The 21,831-nt window shown below is 46.8% G+C and overlaps 1 protein-coding gene across 1 annotated transcript; it reads right to left on the reverse strand.

Moving 5' to 3' along the window:
- Positions 1-10,368: 10,368 nt before the first annotated feature.
- On the reverse strand, positions 10,369-19,556 carry LOC112977211 (putative lysosomal acid lipase/cholesteryl ester hydrolase). The gene is made up of 11 exons (XM_026089270.1): positions 19,433-19,556; positions 18,890-18,960; positions 18,151-18,273; positions 17,555-17,672; positions 16,705-16,903; positions 16,154-16,263; positions 15,199-15,335; positions 13,857-14,003; positions 11,693-11,764; positions 10,933-10,998; positions 10,369-10,602 (listed from the first exon to the last, which is right to left on the reverse strand). The coding sequence occupies exons 1-11, from the start codon at positions 19,554-19,556 to the stop codon at positions 10,369-10,371; spliced, it is 1,401 nt and encodes a 466-aa protein (XP_025945055.1).
- Positions 19,557-21,831: the final 2,275 nt, after the last annotated feature.

Consider the following 21,831-nt stretch of genomic DNA (forward strand, 5'->3'; position numbering starts at 1 on the left):
TGTTAAATGACAAGGGATTCAGAAGTTGTAAATTTATCTCACTGAATCTTAATTCCATGTATAGTGTCAGAAGTTTTGTTTTCTTTGAACTGGAGGTGCTCAGAATTTTTGGAGGTTGGGATTCTTTAACTCTGTCTGTTTGAAAATGAACATCGAACCCGGAAAAATTGTAACCATTTTTCACTGTACTTCGAGCTACTGTTGGCATGACTAAACCCTTTTCTATTTCAAAAAATAAATAAACTAATTCTAGATTAGAATCTCCTAAAACCTTCCATTCTTTGGATCACTGGGTGTCTTTTTCTGTGTACAGGGACTTGCAAGCAGAATCATGCACAATCTTACAGGCAAACAATTATTTTACTTACTGGCTAGCACATGTAATAAATAGATGGGACTACCATACTATTAAGCTAAGCATGAATATGCTCACCACACCCGATGCAGGCAGATGAGTCTCTCTGCTGCCCAGGCAATTATCAGTTAGATGTGAAAACACTGGCCTCTGTTGTTCCATGGAACAAGCTGATCCTTGCTCTTCCTGAGTTGCTGTTTTTTGACTCTCCACCTTTTTAGTCAAGTTTTCATGTTGAGATTTTTCTCCTGAGTGGCTAACATTTCTGCTTGGAGAAAAATCTCCCCAAAATGTTTTTGTGTGCTTCTATCTCCTGCCACTGAGGTAGGAGTTTAATATGTTATGAAGCCATAGCCATGCTAACAGTTTTTACTTAGCCCTGAGAAATTCCATACATGCAAAGCTAACAGCCATCAGTCATCACAAACTTATAATCTTCATAAGGGTGTGTGGGACATGGGATCATCCCACACTGCTGACAACAGTCCCACTTTAAGCAGGAGGATGGAATAGACGCCTGAAGAAGCAATAATTCAATGATCCTATTAAAAGTGCACTGAGAAAATAATGATCTAATCGTTGTGATAGGCCTGAGTGGCTAACAAGAAGCTGTAAATCTGTCTAACCTGTCAAGGTCCCTCTGAATGGCAGCACAACCATCTGGTGTATAAGTCAATCCTCCCAGTTCCTCACTGTCCACTTCTCTAGGCCATACTTCATCAGCTTGTCTACGAGGATATTAGGGGAGACAGTGTTGGAAGCCTTACTAAAGTCAACATAAGCAACATCCACTGCTTTCTCCTCATCCACTAAGCCATTCATCTCATCATAGAAGGCTACCAGGTAGGTTAAACATGACTTCCCCTTTTGAACCCATGTTGACTACTCCTGATCACCTCTCTGTCCTTCACGTGTCTGGAAATAGTATCCAGGACGAGCTGCTCCATCACCTTTCCAGGGCCTGAGGTGAGGCTGACTGGCCTGTAGTTCCCTGGGTCCTCCTTCTTGACTTTTTTGAAGATTGGAGTGACATGTGCTTTCTTCTGGTCTTCAGGCACCTCTCCTGATAGCCATGATAAGTGAGAGTGACTTCCTAATGACATTGTCCAGCTCCTCAGCACTTGTGCACCCCATCAGGTCCCATGGACTTGTTTGTCCAGTTTGTTTAAGTGTTCCCTAACCTGATCCTCCTCCACCGAGGGTAAGTCTTCACTGCTCCAGACCTCCCCTCTGATCTCAGAGGCCTGGTCATTCCTGAAGGCTGGTCTTACCAGTAAAGACTTAGGTGAAGAAGACATTCAGTATCTTGACCTTTTCCACATCCTTTGTCACCAGGACCCCTGCCCTGGTGATGGCCTGCAACGGTCGCTCTCCAAAATAAGTCACTTATTTTGGAGAGGCCTATCACAACGATTAGATCATTATTTTCTCAGTGCACTTTTAATAGGATCATTGAATTATTGCTTCTTCAGGCGTCTATTCCATCCTCCTGCTTAAAGTGGGACTGTTGTCAGCAGTGTGGGATGATCCCATGTCCCACACACCCTTATGAAGATTATAAGTTTGTGATGACTGATGGCTGTTAGCTTTGCATGTATGGAATTTCTCAGGGCTAAGTAAAAACTGTTAGCATGGCTATGGCTTCATAACATATTAAACTCCTACCTCAGTGGCAGGAGATAGAAGCACACAAAAACATTTTGGGGAGATTTTTCTCCAAGCAGAAATGTACCAGGAGGTTCTTATTCTGCTGCAACTCCTGAAAATGAGTTTGATCTTCATTTATTTTTAAACAAGATAGTGCAGGAAAAGGTAGTTGATCTTTGTACTGGAAAGGAGTGGTATTTATAAGCAGAAGGAGCATATGGAGGTAGATCTTCACAGTAAAGAGCATGGTGTTTATCTAAATTCATGACAGGTTTTATAAAAACACACAGAATCAAGAAAGTCTTGGCTTGAGGGGAATCTCACGGTCCCTACACCACCTCCTGCTCACAGCAGGAGTCATCTGCACTGGGTCAGGGTGGCTGTGGCTTGGCCAAGCCGAGCCCTGAAACCCAGCTCTCAGGTCTGTCAAGGTCCCTCTGAATGGCAGCAGAGCCCTCTGGTGTATCAGCCACTCCTCCCAGTTTTGCATCATCAGCAAACTTGCTGAGGGTGCACTCTGTCCCTTCATCCAGGTCACTGATGAAGAAGTTGAACAAGACTCAGTACTGACCCCTGGGGGACACCATTGGTTGTAGGCCTCCAACTAGACTGCACCACTCATCACAACCCTCTGAGCTCTGCAGTTCAGCCAATTTTCAATCCACCTCACTGTCCACTCATCTAGCCCACACTTCCTGAGCTTGTCTATGAGGATGTTATGAGAGACAGGGTCCAAAGCCTTCCTGAAGTCAAGGTAGACAACATCCACTGCTCTCCCCTCATCTACTCAGGGAGTCATCCCATCATAGAAGGCTCTCAGGTTGGTTAAGCATGATTTACCCTTGGTGAAGCCATGCTGACTACTCCTGATCACCTTCTCATCCTTCACATGCTTAGAGATGACCTCCAGGATGAGCTGCTCCATCACCTTTCCAGGGATGGAGGTGAGGCTGACTGGCCTGTAGTTGCCTGGGTCCTCCTTCTTGACCTTTTTGAAGACTGGAGTGGCAATAAGTGGGGTGAAGAAAAGTAATCAACAACATCAAATTTCTGTCTCATGGTAAATGGCAAGGCTTTGAAAGGAAAAAAAGGACAGAGGAGAACAATGAATCTCCAGGAAGACAGCCTATCCTGTCACAGAAATCCTAATCAGAAGGTTTTTCGGAAGAAAAGAAAGATAGAAGGATGGAAACAAGAAAGCTGTGGTAAGAGTGTGCTTCTTGCCTTGTTCATTTTCCAGACACTGGTGCAGAGAGGACTGTATGCCTTGATGCTGAATTTTTCCTACCCTGAACCTTCGGAAAAATGTGGCTCATTCATGAGCACACATGGAGTTCCTTCAGAGGACAGAGGGAAAAAAAAAACACTGATCCTCCCAAAATGACTCTTCCCTCAGCCTTCTGGTCTGCCATGGACAGATGTCCTCTCTGGGCTGCATCAGTGCGGAGCCCATGGTGGGCAGGGACTGACCTGCAGTGTCTGTGCCTTGTTGCAGGTGATCATGGTGCAAAAGAGGGAGGTCTGCTGTGAAGAAAGCAGAGAGCTATGCTCACCAAGGCTTGTAGCTGTCAACTGCTCAACAAACTCTGTGCAGATGGACTTTTCCTCATCGGTGGATTTAACAAGAAGAACTTGAATGCGGTAGGTACATTACCCTTTGACTTGGGCTGACCAAATAACACGTCATAATGTTATAATATGGAACAAATGTCATAAGTGTCTGAGTAACTTAGCAGCAATTCTGTCATGGGGCAGAGGCACTGAGGTTGAAAATGATGAGGAAAGAGATAGAAAATGGTGTTTTTTCAGGGCCCTATTATTTTTATTGACAGTTCAAACAAATCATAAGAGAAAATGTCTTATCTGAAATGTTGTGCAAACTAATTATGAAGAGTTATTTTGCTCTCAGGTCATAATATTGAAAATCAAAGAACCATTCTCAGGGCTATTCACTGCAATGTGTTGTTTTAGCTTTGAAGAGCTACCTGGATGTATAACATAGGTCAGAAGCTTTTATGACAAACATTCACAGGGCTATCCATATGCTGACAACTCAAAGCTCAGATCTCATCTATGAAGCTCACAGAGATCTTGATGGTTTGTGAGAAAGAAACAAAGTATCTCTATAGGTATGTGAGAGTGGTTTATTCATTTGCATTTTCTTGAAGTGGGCATCAGTGGAAGGTGAGGATATTTAGATACCAGCAGCCAAGTTCTGATGTGACAAGATCCTTGCATTGTTGTTGGTGTCAGCTTGACCTAAAGACAAAGGGGGAATTTTGCTTCCAATTACCTGAAGGTGCCCTAATGTATTAGCATCTGCAACTGAGAGGCCACAAGGCCAATCAGGCAGCACAAAGCATTGGGAGTATATTTATCTTGTTCTTTGGTGCTTTTCCCAAGGTAAGGTTCACTGCATCCTGCATTTGGGCAGCCTAGAAAAAGCCAACAAGTAACAGACTGAATTATATCAAGTGCTTTTGACTGCAGCAGTAAACAAGTGTTAATTCCTGCCTGAGTAAAACTTTTTTTTCCTGGCAGAGCCAAACAGATATGTATACATCACATTTCCCAGACTACATATCCATCAAAAATCTTCTCCACTGAGGCCAGGTAGGAACTCTCCTGTTTGTCATGCCTGACAACCCTGTGATTATTCCTGAATCAGTTGGTCCACCAAGTAGCTCATTTCACTGTATGGACAGGCAAGGTAGCAAAAGTGGTGAAATGCACCCTCTCTGCAGTTCCTTTTGAGCCCACAGACATCTCTGCTGTCAGCCTGATTTTCCACTCTGCACTTGCACGTTGGCCTGTTCAGCTGCACTGTCTCTGAGACTCACTCGCCCAGCAATCTCCCATCTGCCTCTTGGCCTCCCTAAAGCACCTGCTGTTCCTTTGGGCAGGTACCACTGGGCCAGACTATCCTTTGCAAGCAGGTGTCTCTCAAAGGCTATGGACACCTCTCTCCCTTGAAAGTGACTCATTGAGCACTGGAAGCCAAGTCTTGGGGGATGTGCTAACCATGCTAATTCCCCCGTGCAACAATCCCCACCCAAGCCAACCCTCACCTGTCTTGACACCTGCACATTTCTACCAACCCTATCAGTGGTCTGAGGAAGGGGACATGAAGATTTCAGGGACCCCTGGAAAAGGCTGAGGTGTAAATAAGTGTGTGACCACCACTACAAGAGCACATGACAATGCATTGCCAATCACAAAGTGAACCAGAGTGAGGGAAAAAGCCAATATTTTCAGCTGCATTTGTCCAATGTCCATCTGCTTCCTCCTCCAAGACAAAGACACTTCAGTATAACCTATTAGGGAAAGAACATGTCAAGGAGACCCTAATTTGGAAGTGAAGGTTGCTCATAAGCCAGGAGGATGGTCCTAGAGTGGCAGAAGTTATGTCAAGTCCACATGGATAAATCCTCATTGGATCATCCCTTCCTTCAGAGAATAAGACCATCAAATTGATTTTAATTCTAGTATAGAACAAGAAGGGTCTGAATAGTCATGGTGGGTGTCTTGAGAGTAGATGCACTTTACAGTTCCTGCTGATTAGAAAGAGCTCAACAAGGGTTCATCACAGCCAGCAGGTTAGCCATTCCCAGACATGGTCATGCTGCCATGGGAATGGCTGATGAGCTGTTCAGACCTGGCCATTCAGAAAAGACCTAATAGGGCTAATTTCCCAATCAATGCCCAAGAGAAACTCCCCACTGCATCACCCAACCACATGTTTTTCACTCTGTCAGTCCATCCTAAACTGTTGAGATTGTCCACAGCAATCCACAGGGGAGTGGAGAAGTCTTTCTCCTTCCTGCCAGGGTAGACACTAGGTGTGAGAAAGACAGCCTGAGTAAGCACAGCTGTCTTCGACTCACCTCCTGAGGTGAGGCATGCTCACCCATGCCATAGGATGAGCACCCTCCCTCTGGTTCCCCAGAAACCCTGACTGGGCCAGCTGACTAGCTGCCCCGCAAGCACCAGCCCAAGACACCTAGGCCCTGCAGTTGGTCCTTTCTTCATGGTGGGGCTGATCCAGGCCATTACCCTTATGGCGTTAATTCTTTGCCTCTGCCTTTCAGACTGCCAAAACAGGGGAGTTCAAGCAGTTTGACTATGGAGAGAAGAACCAGGAGAAATACAACCAGGTGGGCTGAGGACTTGTGAGGGTGAACTAGGTAGAGAAAAGGGAAGAAGAGGGTGAGGTTGATGAGACAGGGATGAAGGCACCCTATGCATTACGCATCTAGCACACTTGTTGCTCCCTCAGTGACTGGGTTCCTCCACCAGAGGACAGCCGTTCTACTCCCTGTTTTGGCCTGCTCGTCCCAGCCGAATCTTTTGGGACCTTGTCTGTCCCTGTTGGGAAAAATCCCAAGCAGATCTTACAGAACTTACTTGCCCCGTGTCACTTTTGTTCAGGTTTCCTAAAGATATGTCCAAAGACTTGAATACTCTGTGGTGGCTTCCCACCTCTCCTGACAGAGAAAGAGACAGGCTCTCAGCAGCTGTGATGACTAAAATCCGGCTGATACCTTATTATTTTTACTGACTTTGAATAACCTGACCTTTTTTCCCCAGCCCTCACCTCCCTTTTACGGGATAGAAGACATGACCATGCCAACTGCCCTGTGGAGTGACAGGGAGGATTGGGTTACCTCTGCTTCAGAGAACGAATGCTTGCTCCCTCACGTTACTAACCTCATTCACCATGAGAGCTTCCCTGACTGGAGTCACTGGGATCACATCTGGAGTCTAGATGCCCCTCAGCACATGTACAGGAAGATTGTTGATCTGATGGAGAAAAAATCCATGAAACCTCCATGTTTTGCCCTGTGATGGAGAAGCCACTCATTCCCATCCCCTGGAGGCAACTGGCTTTGGGTGAGGGCTGTCACTCTAACTTTTTCTTCCTAGAATCATCTCCTATCAGTCTATTCCATGCTGATTTAGTGTGTTAAACACAATCATTTAATTTTTGCCTGTCCCTGCTGTTTTATCTATCCTGCTTCTTCCCAGTGTGCAGTGATATTCCCTTCCCTTGATTTTCTGAAATATTTAAATAATAAACTTCTGCATTACAGCCAAGGTCTGACTCTTGGTGGGCATCATTATGGTTGTGCTTGCAACCCATTACTGCAGGCTAGATGTTTAAGAGCTGCCTGGGATCCCAGCTCTTGACATTACAAGCACCTTTCCATGCAGTCATCTCATATCTAACCCTTTGGGACATTGGAAGTGGTAGACAGGGCACTTCCAAACTGCACTGAGCCTTTGTGCCAGCACATGCAGCTTTGCTCTTTCCTTTCCCAGTGGTGTACCCTGGCCTAGAAACCCTGTCCTTGCAGAGTCATGGCCATGCATGATGGTGCCCTGCAGAGTGCCCTGTTCAAGGCCAATGACTCCCCAGCCAGTTGTGGCCATGCGCAGTCTAGTTTCCCTGCCAGTAAATCCATCGCTGCTGGCAAGGAAGGAATAGGCAGCAAATGGAGAGAGCATAATGCTCTTGAAATGAACCTTTACTTTCAAGGACAGCAGACCATGAAAGCAGCATGCCATAAGACACATGGACAGCTCAGCTCACAGATCCTGACAACTTTGCATTTGATCCTTCGCCTTAGCCTGGTTAATCAGGAGAAGACCAGTTAGACCACATGGGAACCTGCTTCAGGGAAAACACTTCTTCCCTAGAAAATAACTTGAATCGTGACTATGGGGTTTTTTACCTCCATTTTTTACACATGCTGTTTTCATCAGTCCATGGCACGTCTGCTCTTCACCAATGTTAAATCCATAATGGGGTTACTTTGGATTTAGCGGTATGCTATAGGGGACGAGGTTAAGAAGAGCCCTGGGATGCTCCCACCACAACCAGCTTGAGTCCTGTGGCCTTGTCTCAGGAGGCTCAGGCAGAAGCTCCAAACCGACAGAACCTTGCCCTGAGCCCACACAGTTGTCCCTGCCACTGCACGCCCCTTCCTTTGCTTGGCCTAGAAGCACAGCATCCTGCTCACAGGGCTAAAGGATCCCAAGGAGATGTGACAATGGAGCAGGGAGCTGGGGAGGGCTGGCAACACACCTCCTATCCAATCCCTGCAAAACCTGGTGTCCACTGTGGTGTTTGCTATATCAGCAAAGCTGCTTTGTCCCCATGCTTAGGAGGGAAAGGGTGTGCACAGGTAGGTTCTGGCTTATTTACCTACTGCACAAGCTCAGTCCATGTCCTCACACCTCGGTAGGTTCCAGTGGCCCACATGCAACCTGAGCTTGCCTTGAAATGATGCTTCTGGCCACACCAGGATGCACACACACACCTCTGTGTGAATCAGCCTTAAAGCCTCCTGGTCATACCAGAGTCCTTCCTAGGAGTGGCAAAGCACTACCCTCTTCTGGGAAGTGAACACTGGCCTTCGCGGCCGCCCCTGGGCTGTAGGAAGGGAGCAGTAAAAGCAAGTGGCACATCATCTGAGCAGCAGGCTCCCTTCAGGAGCCAGGTGGGGCCAGAAGATCACAGCTCAGGTCACGCACAGTACCTGAAAGATGGCAGTCTGCAATTGCAGCAAATGCCACCCACGCTTCTAAGAGGCCTAAAAGCTGGTGCCATCGAGGATCTGTCAAGGAGAGGAAGGAACATAAAGTGGTGCTATTTCTGGCTCATGACTGACAATTTTCTTATAGCTTGGGTCCTATCAAGACAAACCACTAAGTGATGACTCAGAGGCATCCAAGGGCCCCAGGCTTCAGATAGATGGGACTGAGGGCTCCAGGGTGCACCCAGAGGGGAACTGAAAGCCCCATGATGCACATGGAGGGACAGCTTGTCCCCTGCTCCTCACAGCCACATGGTGTACATTCTTGCGGAGGATGGACAGGCATATCTGCAGCAGCCTCTGGGAGTTAGGTCAGGGATGGAGGGAAGGTCCCCTTGCCTGGGATGGTGTTTCCACATGCTGCCCTGTCAAATCTCCAGGGACCCGGAGCTGCCAGTCTGGGAGTGTCTCATTGAAATCACCGGTGTTTTGGGGTATCCCTTGCCCTGAACCCTGTGAAATGGCAAGTCCTTCCTTCTTGGTCCATTTCCTCATGGCCCCACAGCCAAAGCTGGGGCAGCAGCAGTGCCCAGTAAACACATCAGCTAAAATCTCTGGGGAAACTCTGATGTCCAATTCTTCCCTGTGTGAAAAGAAATTCTCTTTTCAACCCCCGCCTATTTCTCCCACACAGCTTAAGCTTAGATAGACCTCACAGCTGCGCATTTCACATCTTTTGGAGGTTGAGAGAGAAAAGATTTTTCAAACACACATGCTCAGTACAGAGCATTATTCATAGGTAATGTTGCTGGCAATTTTAATTTAACTTCTTTGAAAACATTTCTGGATTTTTTGTCTTAAGACATAACCCAGGAGGTGACCAGGAAACAGAATTCTGAGTCACTTTTCTCTCCAAGAAAAACTTATCCAAATGCAGAAGCCCCAAAGCTGCCCTTTCACAACCTCTTAGACATACGGCATGCATCTACCTTTCTGGTTTCCTTCCGCTCAGATGAACTATTTCTCTTCCGAAGTCAGTGCTTATTGCCTCCAGTCATTCCAGGGCCATAGACAAAGTCACTTTCCACCCCTTCTTCAACTGAACTCACACCCCAGAGCATATGCTGAATTTCTGGAGTAAATTTCAGTCCCAAAAGTCTTCTTATCAAATCATGGTAATGGCAATGCATCACAGCTGAAGGGAGACTGTAACTTTACAGTTGAAGACACTTCCCAATTAGAAGAAGTGCTTATGAAGGAATTCAGAAAAGGAAGATGTTTCTGGGCAGTTTCTGAGGGTGACAAGGAGGGGTGTTCATCAATGCAGATGTGTTCTTCAAGTTTTTTCTTGAAGTACAGTCTTCAGGAGGGAGACACCCAAATTCACAGGAGGAGCTGTTCAGGTGTTGGCAAGAAGACTCAGGGCAGCAGAAGAGCCAGCCTGTGGTTTCCACTGCCCGAAAGGTTTGGACATGAGATGGCGCTTGGAAAGGTGGTTGTAATGCCCTGAGCCAGGAACAGGAAAAAGTCACCACCCCCAGCCTAGGGCTCCGGCACACTTTGCCTCTGGCAACAGTGTACAAGCACAACCATGATGTCCACCAAGTGAAGAGTCGGAGTCAGGCTGTGATGCAGATGTTTATTTTAAATATAGTCACAGAGGGCAGGCGGAAATTACCTAATTACATTTAACCCATTAAATCAGTGTGGAATAGATTCATAAGAGATACATCAAGAAAGGAAAAAGCAGACTGACAGTTCTCACAAAAAGCTAGTCTCCCCAAGGGTGTGGGAATGAGTGGATCTTCCATATGGCAGCATGTGGGGCTGTCATGGATTTTTCTCCATCAGATCGACAATCTTCCTGTACATGCGCTGAGGGGCATCCTTGCCCCAGTGGTGGTCAAAGTGATTCCAGTCAGGGAAATGCTCATGATGAATGAGGTTAGTAATGCGAGGGAGCAAGCGTTCGGTCTCTGGAGGGGGATTGATCCAGTCCTGTCCGCCACTCCACAGGGCGGTTGGAACAGTCATGTTTTCTATCCTGTAAAAGGGAGGGGTGGACTGGGGAGAAAAACCATCAGGTTATTCAAGGGCTGTAACACTAATAATGCCATTGAACTGAAGGTACTGTCTTTCAGCGTCCTGGAGGAAAGGCCAGTCACGATGGGCTCCCAGCTGCTCCAGACGTTCACCCTCATGGAGGAGGCTTCCCTGTGCCCACAGCAGTGGGTTGGGATGAGCAGAATGGCTGTGCTCTGATGGAGGAACCCAGGCACTGAGAGAATAACAAGTGTGCTAGACCATGGGAGGGCCTCTCTCCCAGTCTCAGTCAACCTCACCCTCTTCTTCCCTTTTCTCTACCTAGTTCACCCTCACAAGTCCCCAGCTCACCTGATTGTATTTCTCCTGGTTCTTCTCTCTGTAGTCAAACTGCTTGAACTCCCCCGTTTTGGCAGTCTGAAAGGCAGAGGCAAAGAATTAACGCCGTAAAGGTAATGGCTTGGATCAGCCCCACCATGAGGAAAGGACCAACTGCAAGGCTGAGGAGAGCAGTCTCTGCCCCAGCACAGCCCCGATGCTGGGGCTGGTGCTTGCTGTTGCCAGTTCTGAAAGCCCTGGGCCTTCCCCTCGGGTCCCACCATGGGTCAGTGGGGCAGCTTGGCAGTGGCCACATTCAGGGGGTCTGAGGAACCAGAGACAGGGTGCTCAGCCTGCAATGTGGGTGAGCATGAACACTCCGAACACCAGAAATGGTGGTGAGCCACAGCCAGGATCAAAGACCTGGAGCTCCTGGGGTCAGCGAGGGGATGGGAGAGACCTCCTTCAAGGGGTTCAATGATCTGAGAGACATGTGGCAGAGGACCAAGCTGAGAAGTAGCCAGAGCAAAGAAAAATTCCCGAAAACATCTGCCTGGGATCCTCACCTGGGACAGAAGCAGGCATTTTGGTGGCTTTGCCTTGGTCAGCCAGAGACAGCTGTGGCTTTTGAGACCCCTTGGTGTAGCATTTTTAAAATCACTTTTATAGGCCTTAGCTGATTTTACCTTCTTATCTGTCTCCAGTATGAATGAAGCAGCATGATAAAATATCATATTCACAAATTAAAAGACAAAGCATTGGTTTCCAGTCATTATAAAATCAGAGTCTATACCTGTCCCCAGTGGAGAAGAGTTTTTACTGAAGTATAGTCTGGAAAATGTGCTAAGTATACATCCAGTCGGTTCTGCAGTAAAAAAGAAAGTATTTTCTAAGTGATTTGAGAATGATGAAAATCTATCTTTTCTACTCAAGCATCCTTTAGCTGTAACATTTGGGAATAATTCAAACCTTGACATAGTGAACGTCACTGAAAGAAATCTCCAAATAACCACTGCCTTGAACAATGTTTTTATGTCTTACTTATTTGCTTTTTATTCTCATTTCTTATCCCTCTCCTACTAGCTACACAAATCATACATTTAATATAAAATCATCTTACAGCAAGAAAGATGTTTAAATCAGTGAACTGTAATAAAATTCCTCCCCCGAAGGTGCTCACTCCAGCACTGTAAAGGCACTTGGTGATGAAGTGTATGAACCACAAAGTATGCAGTATAACTTCCTACTTAACCCTGCCTTGGTAACACTGGAAGGTGAACAATGTGAAGCCTATTTTTTAAAGCAGTCCCATAGAGGAAAAGATGAAGTATAGATTAGTAAACCTCACATCCACACTCAGAAAATTAATACCACCTCTCCCAAAGAATAAAGTTATAGAAGAGGTGTACAACTGGGGAAAGAGTTCACATGGCTTTTGCAAAGTGAGTCATATCTCATGAGCATGTGGATAAGGGAGCACCCATTGAAGCAGACTTCATCAAGGTTGCTACCAAAAGGCTCTGAGAGATGTTACTCTGCCATAGGTGGAGAGAGAAGGGTGTCCAATGGCTTAAATAAAGGATATGAGAAAAAGGTTAGGATGGTCGGTTTGCTCTGTGGAGGTGGGGTCAACATAGTGCCACAGGGATCTGTGCTGGGGCCCAAAATGTTGATTCTATTCATTGCTGATCTAGAAAAAGAGTTGACAGCAAGGTGGCAAACTTTGGAGATGTTGTTTTATTATTCCATATAGGAAAGATGATGGCTGACTGCAAAGAATCCCAGAAATCATCCAAAAGGAGAGAGTCTATTTATCAGCGTAGCCACAGTTCAACACTCTTTTGTCACGTTCAAGCCCATTTCCTCTGCTTGCATTTCACAAGGCTAGCACATCTCCCTAGAGCCAACAGCCTTAAATACTTCATTGTAAATCTTGTTACCTGCACGGCTTGTATCTATATATCATTTCTATATATCATCATATCATCATGATGCATATTATTTTGTATATCCTGATCTGTATATTATCTCTGTTCTTACTGCCATTTGTACATTGCATCCTCCAGTCTTGCCTTGTTTTAATAGACTTGCATATTTTCCAGCAAGCTTTATTGAACTTATCTTTATGGAATTGGCTCGTTCCTTGTGGATGTTTTCAGAAATGAGTAGTCGTTATTGACTGGAAAGTGATTAACATCTCAAAAGCTAGTTTGTAAGCAGAGGTTGTAATTGAATGAAGTATCATCTAGTGAGAAAACTATACACTTACAAAGGTATATTTTTTATGTCTGTTTATGTCATGCTTATAACCTCAACTAATCACTCAGTAACCAGTTGTCAATTATTTCTCAATGAAATTCTACATGAAATTCAAGAGGGAAACCTGATGTTAGAGAAAAGGCTGCAGTGAATTTGAATTAATTCTCAGGGGATTCTTTAGATGACATTTACGCACATTATTGTTCAGATTCTTTATGTACAACATATTAGATTAAAGAATGTGGCACCTTTAGTTATCCAGTTATTATGGGAGTTCCACACAGCTGCAGGAAATACAAAGTAAATGTAGCCCTGACTGTTGAAGCAAGTGTTCTTTACATTGGAAATGCACCCCAAACACAGGCATAGCACAGTATTCTAGTTCACTATTTAACAGCTACAGGATTAAGGCATTTGCTTCTGTCTGGCTTTCAAAAGTCACATAACTGATTCCACTTTCCCATGCCACAATGAACTTTTAATTCTGCCATTCAGGACATAATTATTCCATAGCAACCAAATAAAATGCATGTACACAGGGCAGGCTGGGGAGGAGTACCTAGGAGAGCTCTGCAAGAGTGAAGAAAGACTAATTTTTGTGTCTTATTAGCTATTTCTAGATATCTACGGAAAGCACGAGGAAATTTGGAAATGGGCATGTGTGGATTGCTATGAACTGGATAGGCTAATACACCTACCACATTCAAGTTCTTCTTATTATATCCACCAATAAGGAAAACCTCATTTTCACAAACTTCAGCAGTTAGCAGATTGCTGCATGTCTTGGCAAGAGCGGCTCTCTCTTTTCTTCCCACCAGAGTCAGCTGTTTTGTTCCAAATATTGCCTGTAAAAGCACAAGAGCACTGGTCACTGTGGGTCCTGCAATACACATTCCCTTTTCAGAGGTTGGATATGGAACCACTTGTCTCCAAACAAGTCTGATATGTAATTCCTGATATTGGAGGGTCTGACTTTGTCTGGCTAACCAGCCTCATGAGACTTATTTATGGTTGCACCTGAGTGCCAGACCAGTAAAGAATCACAATCTTCCTTTCCAAGCCATGTCTTTGTTCCCATCTTCCTTGTGCATTTTGGTATATGATGTTAAATGTACCAACATTTAAAGCTCAGCTCAGCTGAGGTGGCTGAGTGGTGTCTAGCCAAGATGGCTAGGCACCCCTTATTGCTTGTGTAACATTCAGCAGTGACAGGGACAGAGGCTGCTCCAGCTCCAGGTGGGACTTCATTAGTTCTCGGTGGATGCACAAGCACCTGCTCTGGGAGCCAGACCTCAGGGAATGACTGTCAATGAAGAAGTGCCCGGATGTCAGAGTGAAGGATATGCAATTGGAAAGAGCAAATGGTGTTGCTACAGCTGGAGGAGGAAAGGGGTTTTGTAGCAATCCCAAATAGAAATGTTTTTATCAAGCACTTTTCCTTTGGAAAAGGCTGCCTACAGAACATTCAGTGGGAAGACAAACATTTTGTCTCACACTTCAAGAAAGATATCCCAACTTTTGTTTTGTTAAGGTTGAGACAGCATTTTGGTACAGTTGGAAGATCTGCATTTTGCAGAGACTTCTTTGTCCTAGTGTATAATCGCCATTTATAGATGCTCCTCAGGTGGAACATGTCTATGAAGAATGCCAGCTCCCCTTTCAAATCTGTTTCTGGCTGCTGGGAGCAAAGAGTGAAACAAGGGTGGCATGGGGCTGTTGCATGCACTTCCTGGGCTGCAGGCCTGGAGTCAAGAGTGAGTTCAATGAGTAAAAACATAAATGTTAATGACAGAGAGATCTGGGTATTCCAAACTCTGAAATCTGGCCATGCTCAACTGGAAGGAGGGAGACATCTCTGCTGTTTGGGATCCTCTCTCTCATCTCCTTACACAGCTCTCCAACACCTGCTGCAGGTAGGGATTCAGTGCACAATAACAGGTTAGCAGTAGCAATATAGAGAACACCAGTTTCAGATTTCTCCTGGATTTTGCTAATTCAGTGGGAATAGATATGTTAATAAAACATAAACAAATAACATACCTTCAGTAGTGTGTCTGGTAAAAATGCCAGTTTTAAGACAGGACCTCTAACTTGATGAAAGGTGTACAGAGGAGCCAAACCAAAGAACAATTTGATTTTTTCAGCCAGCTGCGGCATGCTTGAAAATGCTATGAAACCTGAAAAACAGCAAGAGATCACAACAATAACCCAAACAGTGATGACACCAATCCAGCATACGTCCCAATACCTGGTCTGATTAAGGAAATCACAGATCTGGGTCCTGGCTGAACATCCTTTGTTGCTAGAAAAGGAGCCTAGAGCTGGAAGCGGCTGGCTCCTTGTTTTGATTAGCAGCTTAGAACCAGGGCAGAGGGGAGAAGAAAATCTCTTCCTCTGTAAAGTGAATTTCTTGAGTGGAAATGGGGTAAGTGGAGTGCATCCTGAGCAGGGATAAGACATAAAAATGCACAGACTTCTTTGCTGGCTGTAGTTTGCCATTAACATTTCTCCTTTGCTGAGAGAGGTTTGGTGAAGGTCACCCTAACCCTCCTCAAGTGTGGCCAAAGCTAAACCTCTTGAAGTCACATGGAACACCTGAGTATGACAGACACTGTTCCGCAAGTGGCACAGCCTGCTGTAACTGGGACGCTGGCTGTGTGGTGAACTGTGTTGGTCTGGAGACTCCCACTCAGGGGTCCCTCCAGCCTGAGCCTGCCCATGATCCTGCAGTACCTGAGCAGAACAGATGCTGCTGACCAAAAGGTCCTCAGGCAGAGATGGATACAATACAAACCCACACAAGGCCTGGGGTTGGCTTTGCCATGGGCCGACACAGCTCAGAGCACAACCCTTGGGGAAGTCTCTGCCCTGACCAGTCCCCGGTTCAGTCTAGACATTAAGTCCCTGGGGAATGCCACAGGCAGAGCTGCCCCTTCTCGCCCGGCATCCCGGCACCCTGCTCCCAAGCACTGCCCTGTTCCTCCTTCTCACTCACCAAGGGAGCTGCCCTGAGCATGGCCAATGTAGTACAGTTTCCACTGCCTGGTCTTCTGCAGAATGAAGTCTACCATTGCTGGGAGGTCGTACATGGCCATCTCGTGGAAACTGGAAGGCAAGGAGAGAAGCTGGATGTGCTGCCTATTTCCTGCCCTTTGTGTACGGCAACAGCATCCTCACCACACACTGCTTTTGCAGGCTGCCTCATGGTGCCTCTACAGATCAGGGCCACAAGATGCATCTCCGCTTAGCAGAGGCACTCCCACACCTCCTACCTTGTTCCTTCCCTCCTGGAGCTGTCACTCCCTAGAGCATCACCCAAGCTGCCAAGCGCAGGGGTTGCTCTCCTGCTCTCCCTGCGGGCACAGTGCCCGGGGTTCGCTGGCATGGCCCACGCGTGAGGGCCATGTGCTCTTCTGGAGCCAGCACCTGCCTGCATGGAGCAGAAAGACCTGGCCACCCAGATACGTCCATGGACCCTTGTGAGGACACGTGGGCAGCTTTGAGAGCCCAGCATCCCCAAACCCTTGGGCTCATGAGCCACCTTACCTGAAATCCCAAAATTCCTCTTGTTCAGTCGAAAGGTTCAGGTGTCGTCGGGACCAGCTGTTCCCTCTGTTGTTCCCTAACCAAACGTCATATCCTGCATCTGCGAGGATGAATGCCAGGCTGGTACTGGGGAGATTGTCCACCCAGTCACCACCATCTAAACTAAAGCCATGTACTATCAACACTGGGGACCTGGGTCCTGAAAGAGAAGAAACTGAGTTTGTCATACAAAAACCACCACCACCACCACCACCACCACCAGAACAGTATGGAAAAAATGGTCTCTTCTATCCTAGTAATTTCTTTTTTCTGCAAGTTGCATTTTAAATATTTCCTTATCTCATAATTTTCCTCACTCTGCTGGTGCTTCTTCTCCACTTTGAAACATTTTGCATTTCCTGGCCTTGCACCTTCAGAAAACCTTGGCGTACAGAGGTGGGTTTGCTCCAAGGAAGGAGCAATCAAAGCCCCTTCTTCACTAGGTGCTGGGACTCTGTAACATCATGCTGCCCCATCCTGGGTCTGCTCAGCTTTCAGCAAAACATGCTCGTGAGCTCCTGTGTTCCCTGGGCCAGCTCAAGATCTGTTCCCTCCCCACCAGCAGCACAGAGAAAAAAGTGTGTTTGATTCCCAGGAGGAGCTGCATCTCATTCATTGACTTTCCCAAACTAAAAGATCCATAACACAAAGATGAAAGTGATGAAAACCTCTTATCGCTCTTCCAACTTTAGAAACCTTGCTTAAAGGCATAGGAATTTGAACTGTTTTCCTGTAACATTCTTCCTCATCCCCTTGTAAGGTCGTAACTTTACTTCACATTTAGTTGTTTGTGAGCTGAAACTTAACCCACCTGTGTTCCCAGCTTCCCCTTTGCCATGAGGAATGCGGTTCATAGTGAGAAAATAGCTGTCCTCTGTCAATACTTCATACTCCTCATTGGGATACCCTTGGAAATAGATCTTCTGGCTCTGCCAGGAGAAAAGATAGATGGGAAAGGATGACCTTGTGGTTTCCATCATACCATATCTGCTCTGAGACTGACACAATAACACCTACACTATGCCATCTGTGCTGTCTTGTGCCATCTTCACATGCACATGATATATGAAGCCTCAGCAGTACTACAGGAGGGCTGGAGACTGACCCTGTTTCAGGCTGAGGGCATGAAGTGTGTTACACTACTGCAAAAATAGGAGCACGATGGCCTGCTTGATGGCCCGGTGCAAGCTGGGGGCCACGCCTTCCCTCCTCAAGGAACCCTCACTAGCAGAGATGCCAGAGGCACTGCACAGGTGAAGGGCCTTGAGATCACACAGGAGAGGACTTTGCACTAACATCCCTCATCCTCACACAAACAATTGAGAAAGTCCAGGATAAAGAACACGCCTCCATTGCTCAGTTGAACTATGCCATGCTGGAGGGTCAGCTTCATGCAGAGGAACTTACAATGTTCATGAACTGCTCCGGGTTCTCATGGCTCGCTCTTTCAAGCATGATAGCATCGCTCACTCCCAGGGCCAGACACAGGGCCACAAGGCACAGCCACATCTTGTGTCCCTGTAACAAAGCCTGGGAGATAAAGGGGTCACAGTGAGCAGGCTGAGCCACTTGGTGGAGAGAAGGACATGAACTGTGGTGGGCTCAGAGGAGGACAGAGCTGGTGAGAGGAGGACATGCTTACAGTCACCTCCCTGCACCCTCCCTCGCCTGTTCATCCAGTTGCCCAGGGTGGTAAATACACTGAATGCAATAAAGAACTTCACTAAGTTCAAGGATGGTTGGCAGTGCCTCCACCACGTCATGCTGCAAAGTAGTGCAGGCATTTTAGTCTAGGATATTTTGTTCTGCCAAAGGGTGGTTTGGCAGCAGCCTCGCAGCTCCAGGCCAACAGCCAGCTGAGCTGAAGTGCCAGGCAGGGCGTGCTGGTAGCAAGGGCTGATGCGGTCCCCATGGGGATGCGAAGGGCAGGAAGCAGGTGGGATCCCAGCTGCATGAGACAAAGACAGAGATGGAAGGTACTACATAGAGGTTTAAAGGCATCAGCGTATAACCAGTCATCTCTCGGGGTGGAGGGAGGGCTTGAGAGGGCTGCAGCACCTTGGACTAGCACTTCTGCCATTCAGCACAGTCCCTGGTGCACAGTAGAGAGGCCTGAGCTGTGAGGGCACAATGTGTGCTGATGTACCAGCTTCCTCCAGGTAGAAAGGCTGTGGCCTCCTGTGCCGATCTTCAGAGGAACTGTTTGAGCCTGTGTACCTGGGCAAGAAAACAGCAGAGAACGTTCAATGCAGAGAAAGGGCTGGAGGTGCATATGGGAAAGGGTGATCGTGGGATCTGCTAAACCTGCGGTTGAAAGACGACCATTGCCACTTGGGAGCCAGGTCCTGGGCTTATGACAGGTCCTTTTGCAGGAATCAGCTTGGTGTCCATCAGTGCTCAAAAAAGCCAGTCCTGTGCTAGGACTTCTTGGGGAAGAAGAAAAGGGCAAAGCAGGAAACAGTGACGTGCCACGCACAGCTCCCTGGATCATCCATGTGCTGATCTGCTCCCCTCTTCCAAAAAGTGGAGGAGGTCCCCTTCTCCATCCCTGCCTTCAGTGGTTTATAACTTTTTTCCATGTGGTCCTGGGCTGCCCTTCCCTCCCCATGGCCCACAAAATCCTCTTGTGCACCACAGCCCAAGGAGGCCTGCAGTTTAGGGCAGGTCTGGAAGGGACCTTTCCACTAACCATGCTGTTGCAGTTCATAAAACAGAGTCTCCTGCTCCCAGAGGAGGTGCCTAAGCATGTCTCCCAGGAGTGTTACAGCCTTGAAAGAAAGGCCTTCTTGAGCTTCCGAGAGAAACAGGAACATCTACCCACTGCATAGCACCATGTGGGCAACACAAAAAGCTTATTATGTCACATTATACCAGAGAGTCAATACAAATCTTGCTCTGTGTTCAAGTCCACCAACAATATCTTGGTGCTTACATGTCTTTGTGCAGGGGAAGACGTCCTAGGATGACTGGGAGGAGAGGGCGGATTACTACGCAATCCATTTAGACAGACAGCATTGCTAAACCTGCATCATCTCTACTAACACTTATTCTTTCCTGTTGCTGAACACAAGTGACACACAATTATAGGTTGGATTCATTTGTTCAAGTCCTTGTTTTAAGATGTTTTTAGTCTAAAGCCCCTCTGAACTGCCTGAAAGCATGTGGTAGGAAGGAAGGAAGGCAGGCAGGCAGGCTCAAGTGCATGTGTATGTAGGCAAGACAGTGCAGGCTGTGCCTGTGGGGATCAGAGACAGACCAAATTACCAAAATAACTGCCTCAATGAGTAGCATGGATTACAAGGGACTGAGAAGCAAGGCCCGCACAGGAATTAATAGATGCCAGACAGGCCTTCTCTACTCAAGTTATAGCTAGATGCTTTTCACTGCTATTTTCCTGTTGCAAAACTCACCCTGAGTTTTCATACTGATTATATTTTCTTGTAGAGCTGATGCACATGTCACTTAGAAAATACCTTCTATCCTAGCTGAAGCGAATGACTGTGTTTATATTCCATTTTTCATGAAGTTTTTTTTTTTTTTTAACAATAAAAAAATCTCTTGAGTTTGACAGTGACTGAAAGCCAGTGTATATTCCTTGGCTGGTGGGTTTCATGTTCTGTGACATCCCTTGACTTATCTTTAAATAATGGTGTTCTGGTCCTAGCCACAAACAACTGAGATGACAAAAGCTGCCAAAGACCATCAAAGCTGCTTCAAAATGCCATGCCAAGATAATCTACTTTCCCATATTTGTCAGAAGTTGTCCCTAGGTGAGCCAGTGGAGCCATGAGCCCAGTACTACTTTCAGCCAACTAGTCTGAGGTTTCTCTGTTTGCTCTGGCAAACTCCTCTCAGCAGAGGCAGATGTTATAACAAAGAGCAAAAGGCACAAACTGCAGCTTGGGAGGTTCAGCTTGGACATCAGGAAGCCAGAGGAGACTGCTGCCCTGGGACAGGTCACTAGAAAGGGGGGATATACACCTTGGTTTTCAAGGCTTGACTGGACAAAGCCAGGATTGGTCTGATCTAGGACTGGTGAGAGCATTGCTCTGAATAGGAAGCTGCACCAAAGTCCTGCAGAGGTCCCCTCCAAACAGGCCACTGGGCTGGGATGAACCCAGCCAGACCGGCCTTTCCCCATGCTCAGGGCAGAAAGGACTCCATCTCTGCAGTGCTTCTGTCCCCAGGGTTCATCTCCCCTGCCTTTGCAGCCATTCCTGCAAATCATGGTATTCAAGAAGACCTTTAGCTTCCCCATCATTTCCCCATTATTACTGGTTTTCAGAAGACTGACAAATAGGCCATAGACCTGTGGTTTCTGTGGATCATACCTATCTCACAACTCCTGTACACTTTATGATGAGGATTCCTCCACCCAGTGTCCCCTCATCCAACTCCTGAGAAGTGGCTGCAGTAAGAATCACTAAGATTTCCTATACATCTTGGATGCCCCCACCATGGCTGAAGGCTCCACTGCCCATGCCAGTATCATCCATATATTATGGTAGCCAGGACCTTTGACAATCTATGCCACAAAGCCCATGTAAGATATATGTTCCTAGGTCAGTGACAGCACTAACAAACACTCACAAACCACTTGCAGAAGTGAATTCCTCCTGTATCCCAATAGAATAAAGGTTCTGCTGGCAAAGGAGGAAGCAAAGAGATTAGTCACCATGCATACCTGTGACATTCAGGAAGCACTAACAGACTCTGAGGTTTTGTTATAAAAACAGGCTAAGATCACATAAAGACCAGCCAAAATGACAATTCAGTGCTCCCATCCCTACCTGCTCTCTGTCCTTTTTCTGAAGATGCACCAACACCAGGGAAGGGTGTGACCAGAAGGGAAAGGCTCAGGAGATGGGATCTCAGCGCTGTGCTGGGAATTATGCTCACTGCCTTGCAGGGGAGGTTCCCACATTAGCCCAGTGCAAGCACGGCTGCCTTGCTTCTGCAGAGCTCTTCCAGAGCAAAGCAATCTCCTGCACCTCCCCGAAATGAAATCCTCCCCTGCACCTGGCTGCCCCCCTCTGGCTGGCAGGCACACCTGCACAATGCCATGCTTCGGACACAGCTGGAGCATCA

The sequence above is a fragment of the Apteryx rowi genome, unplaced genomic scaffold, assembly GCF_003343035.1.
Source record: "Apteryx rowi isolate R43461 unplaced genomic scaffold, aptRow1 scaffold_807, whole genome shotgun sequence".
In the NCBI taxonomy this organism is placed as follows: Eukaryota; Metazoa; Chordata; class Aves; order Apterygiformes; family Apterygidae; genus Apteryx; species Apteryx rowi.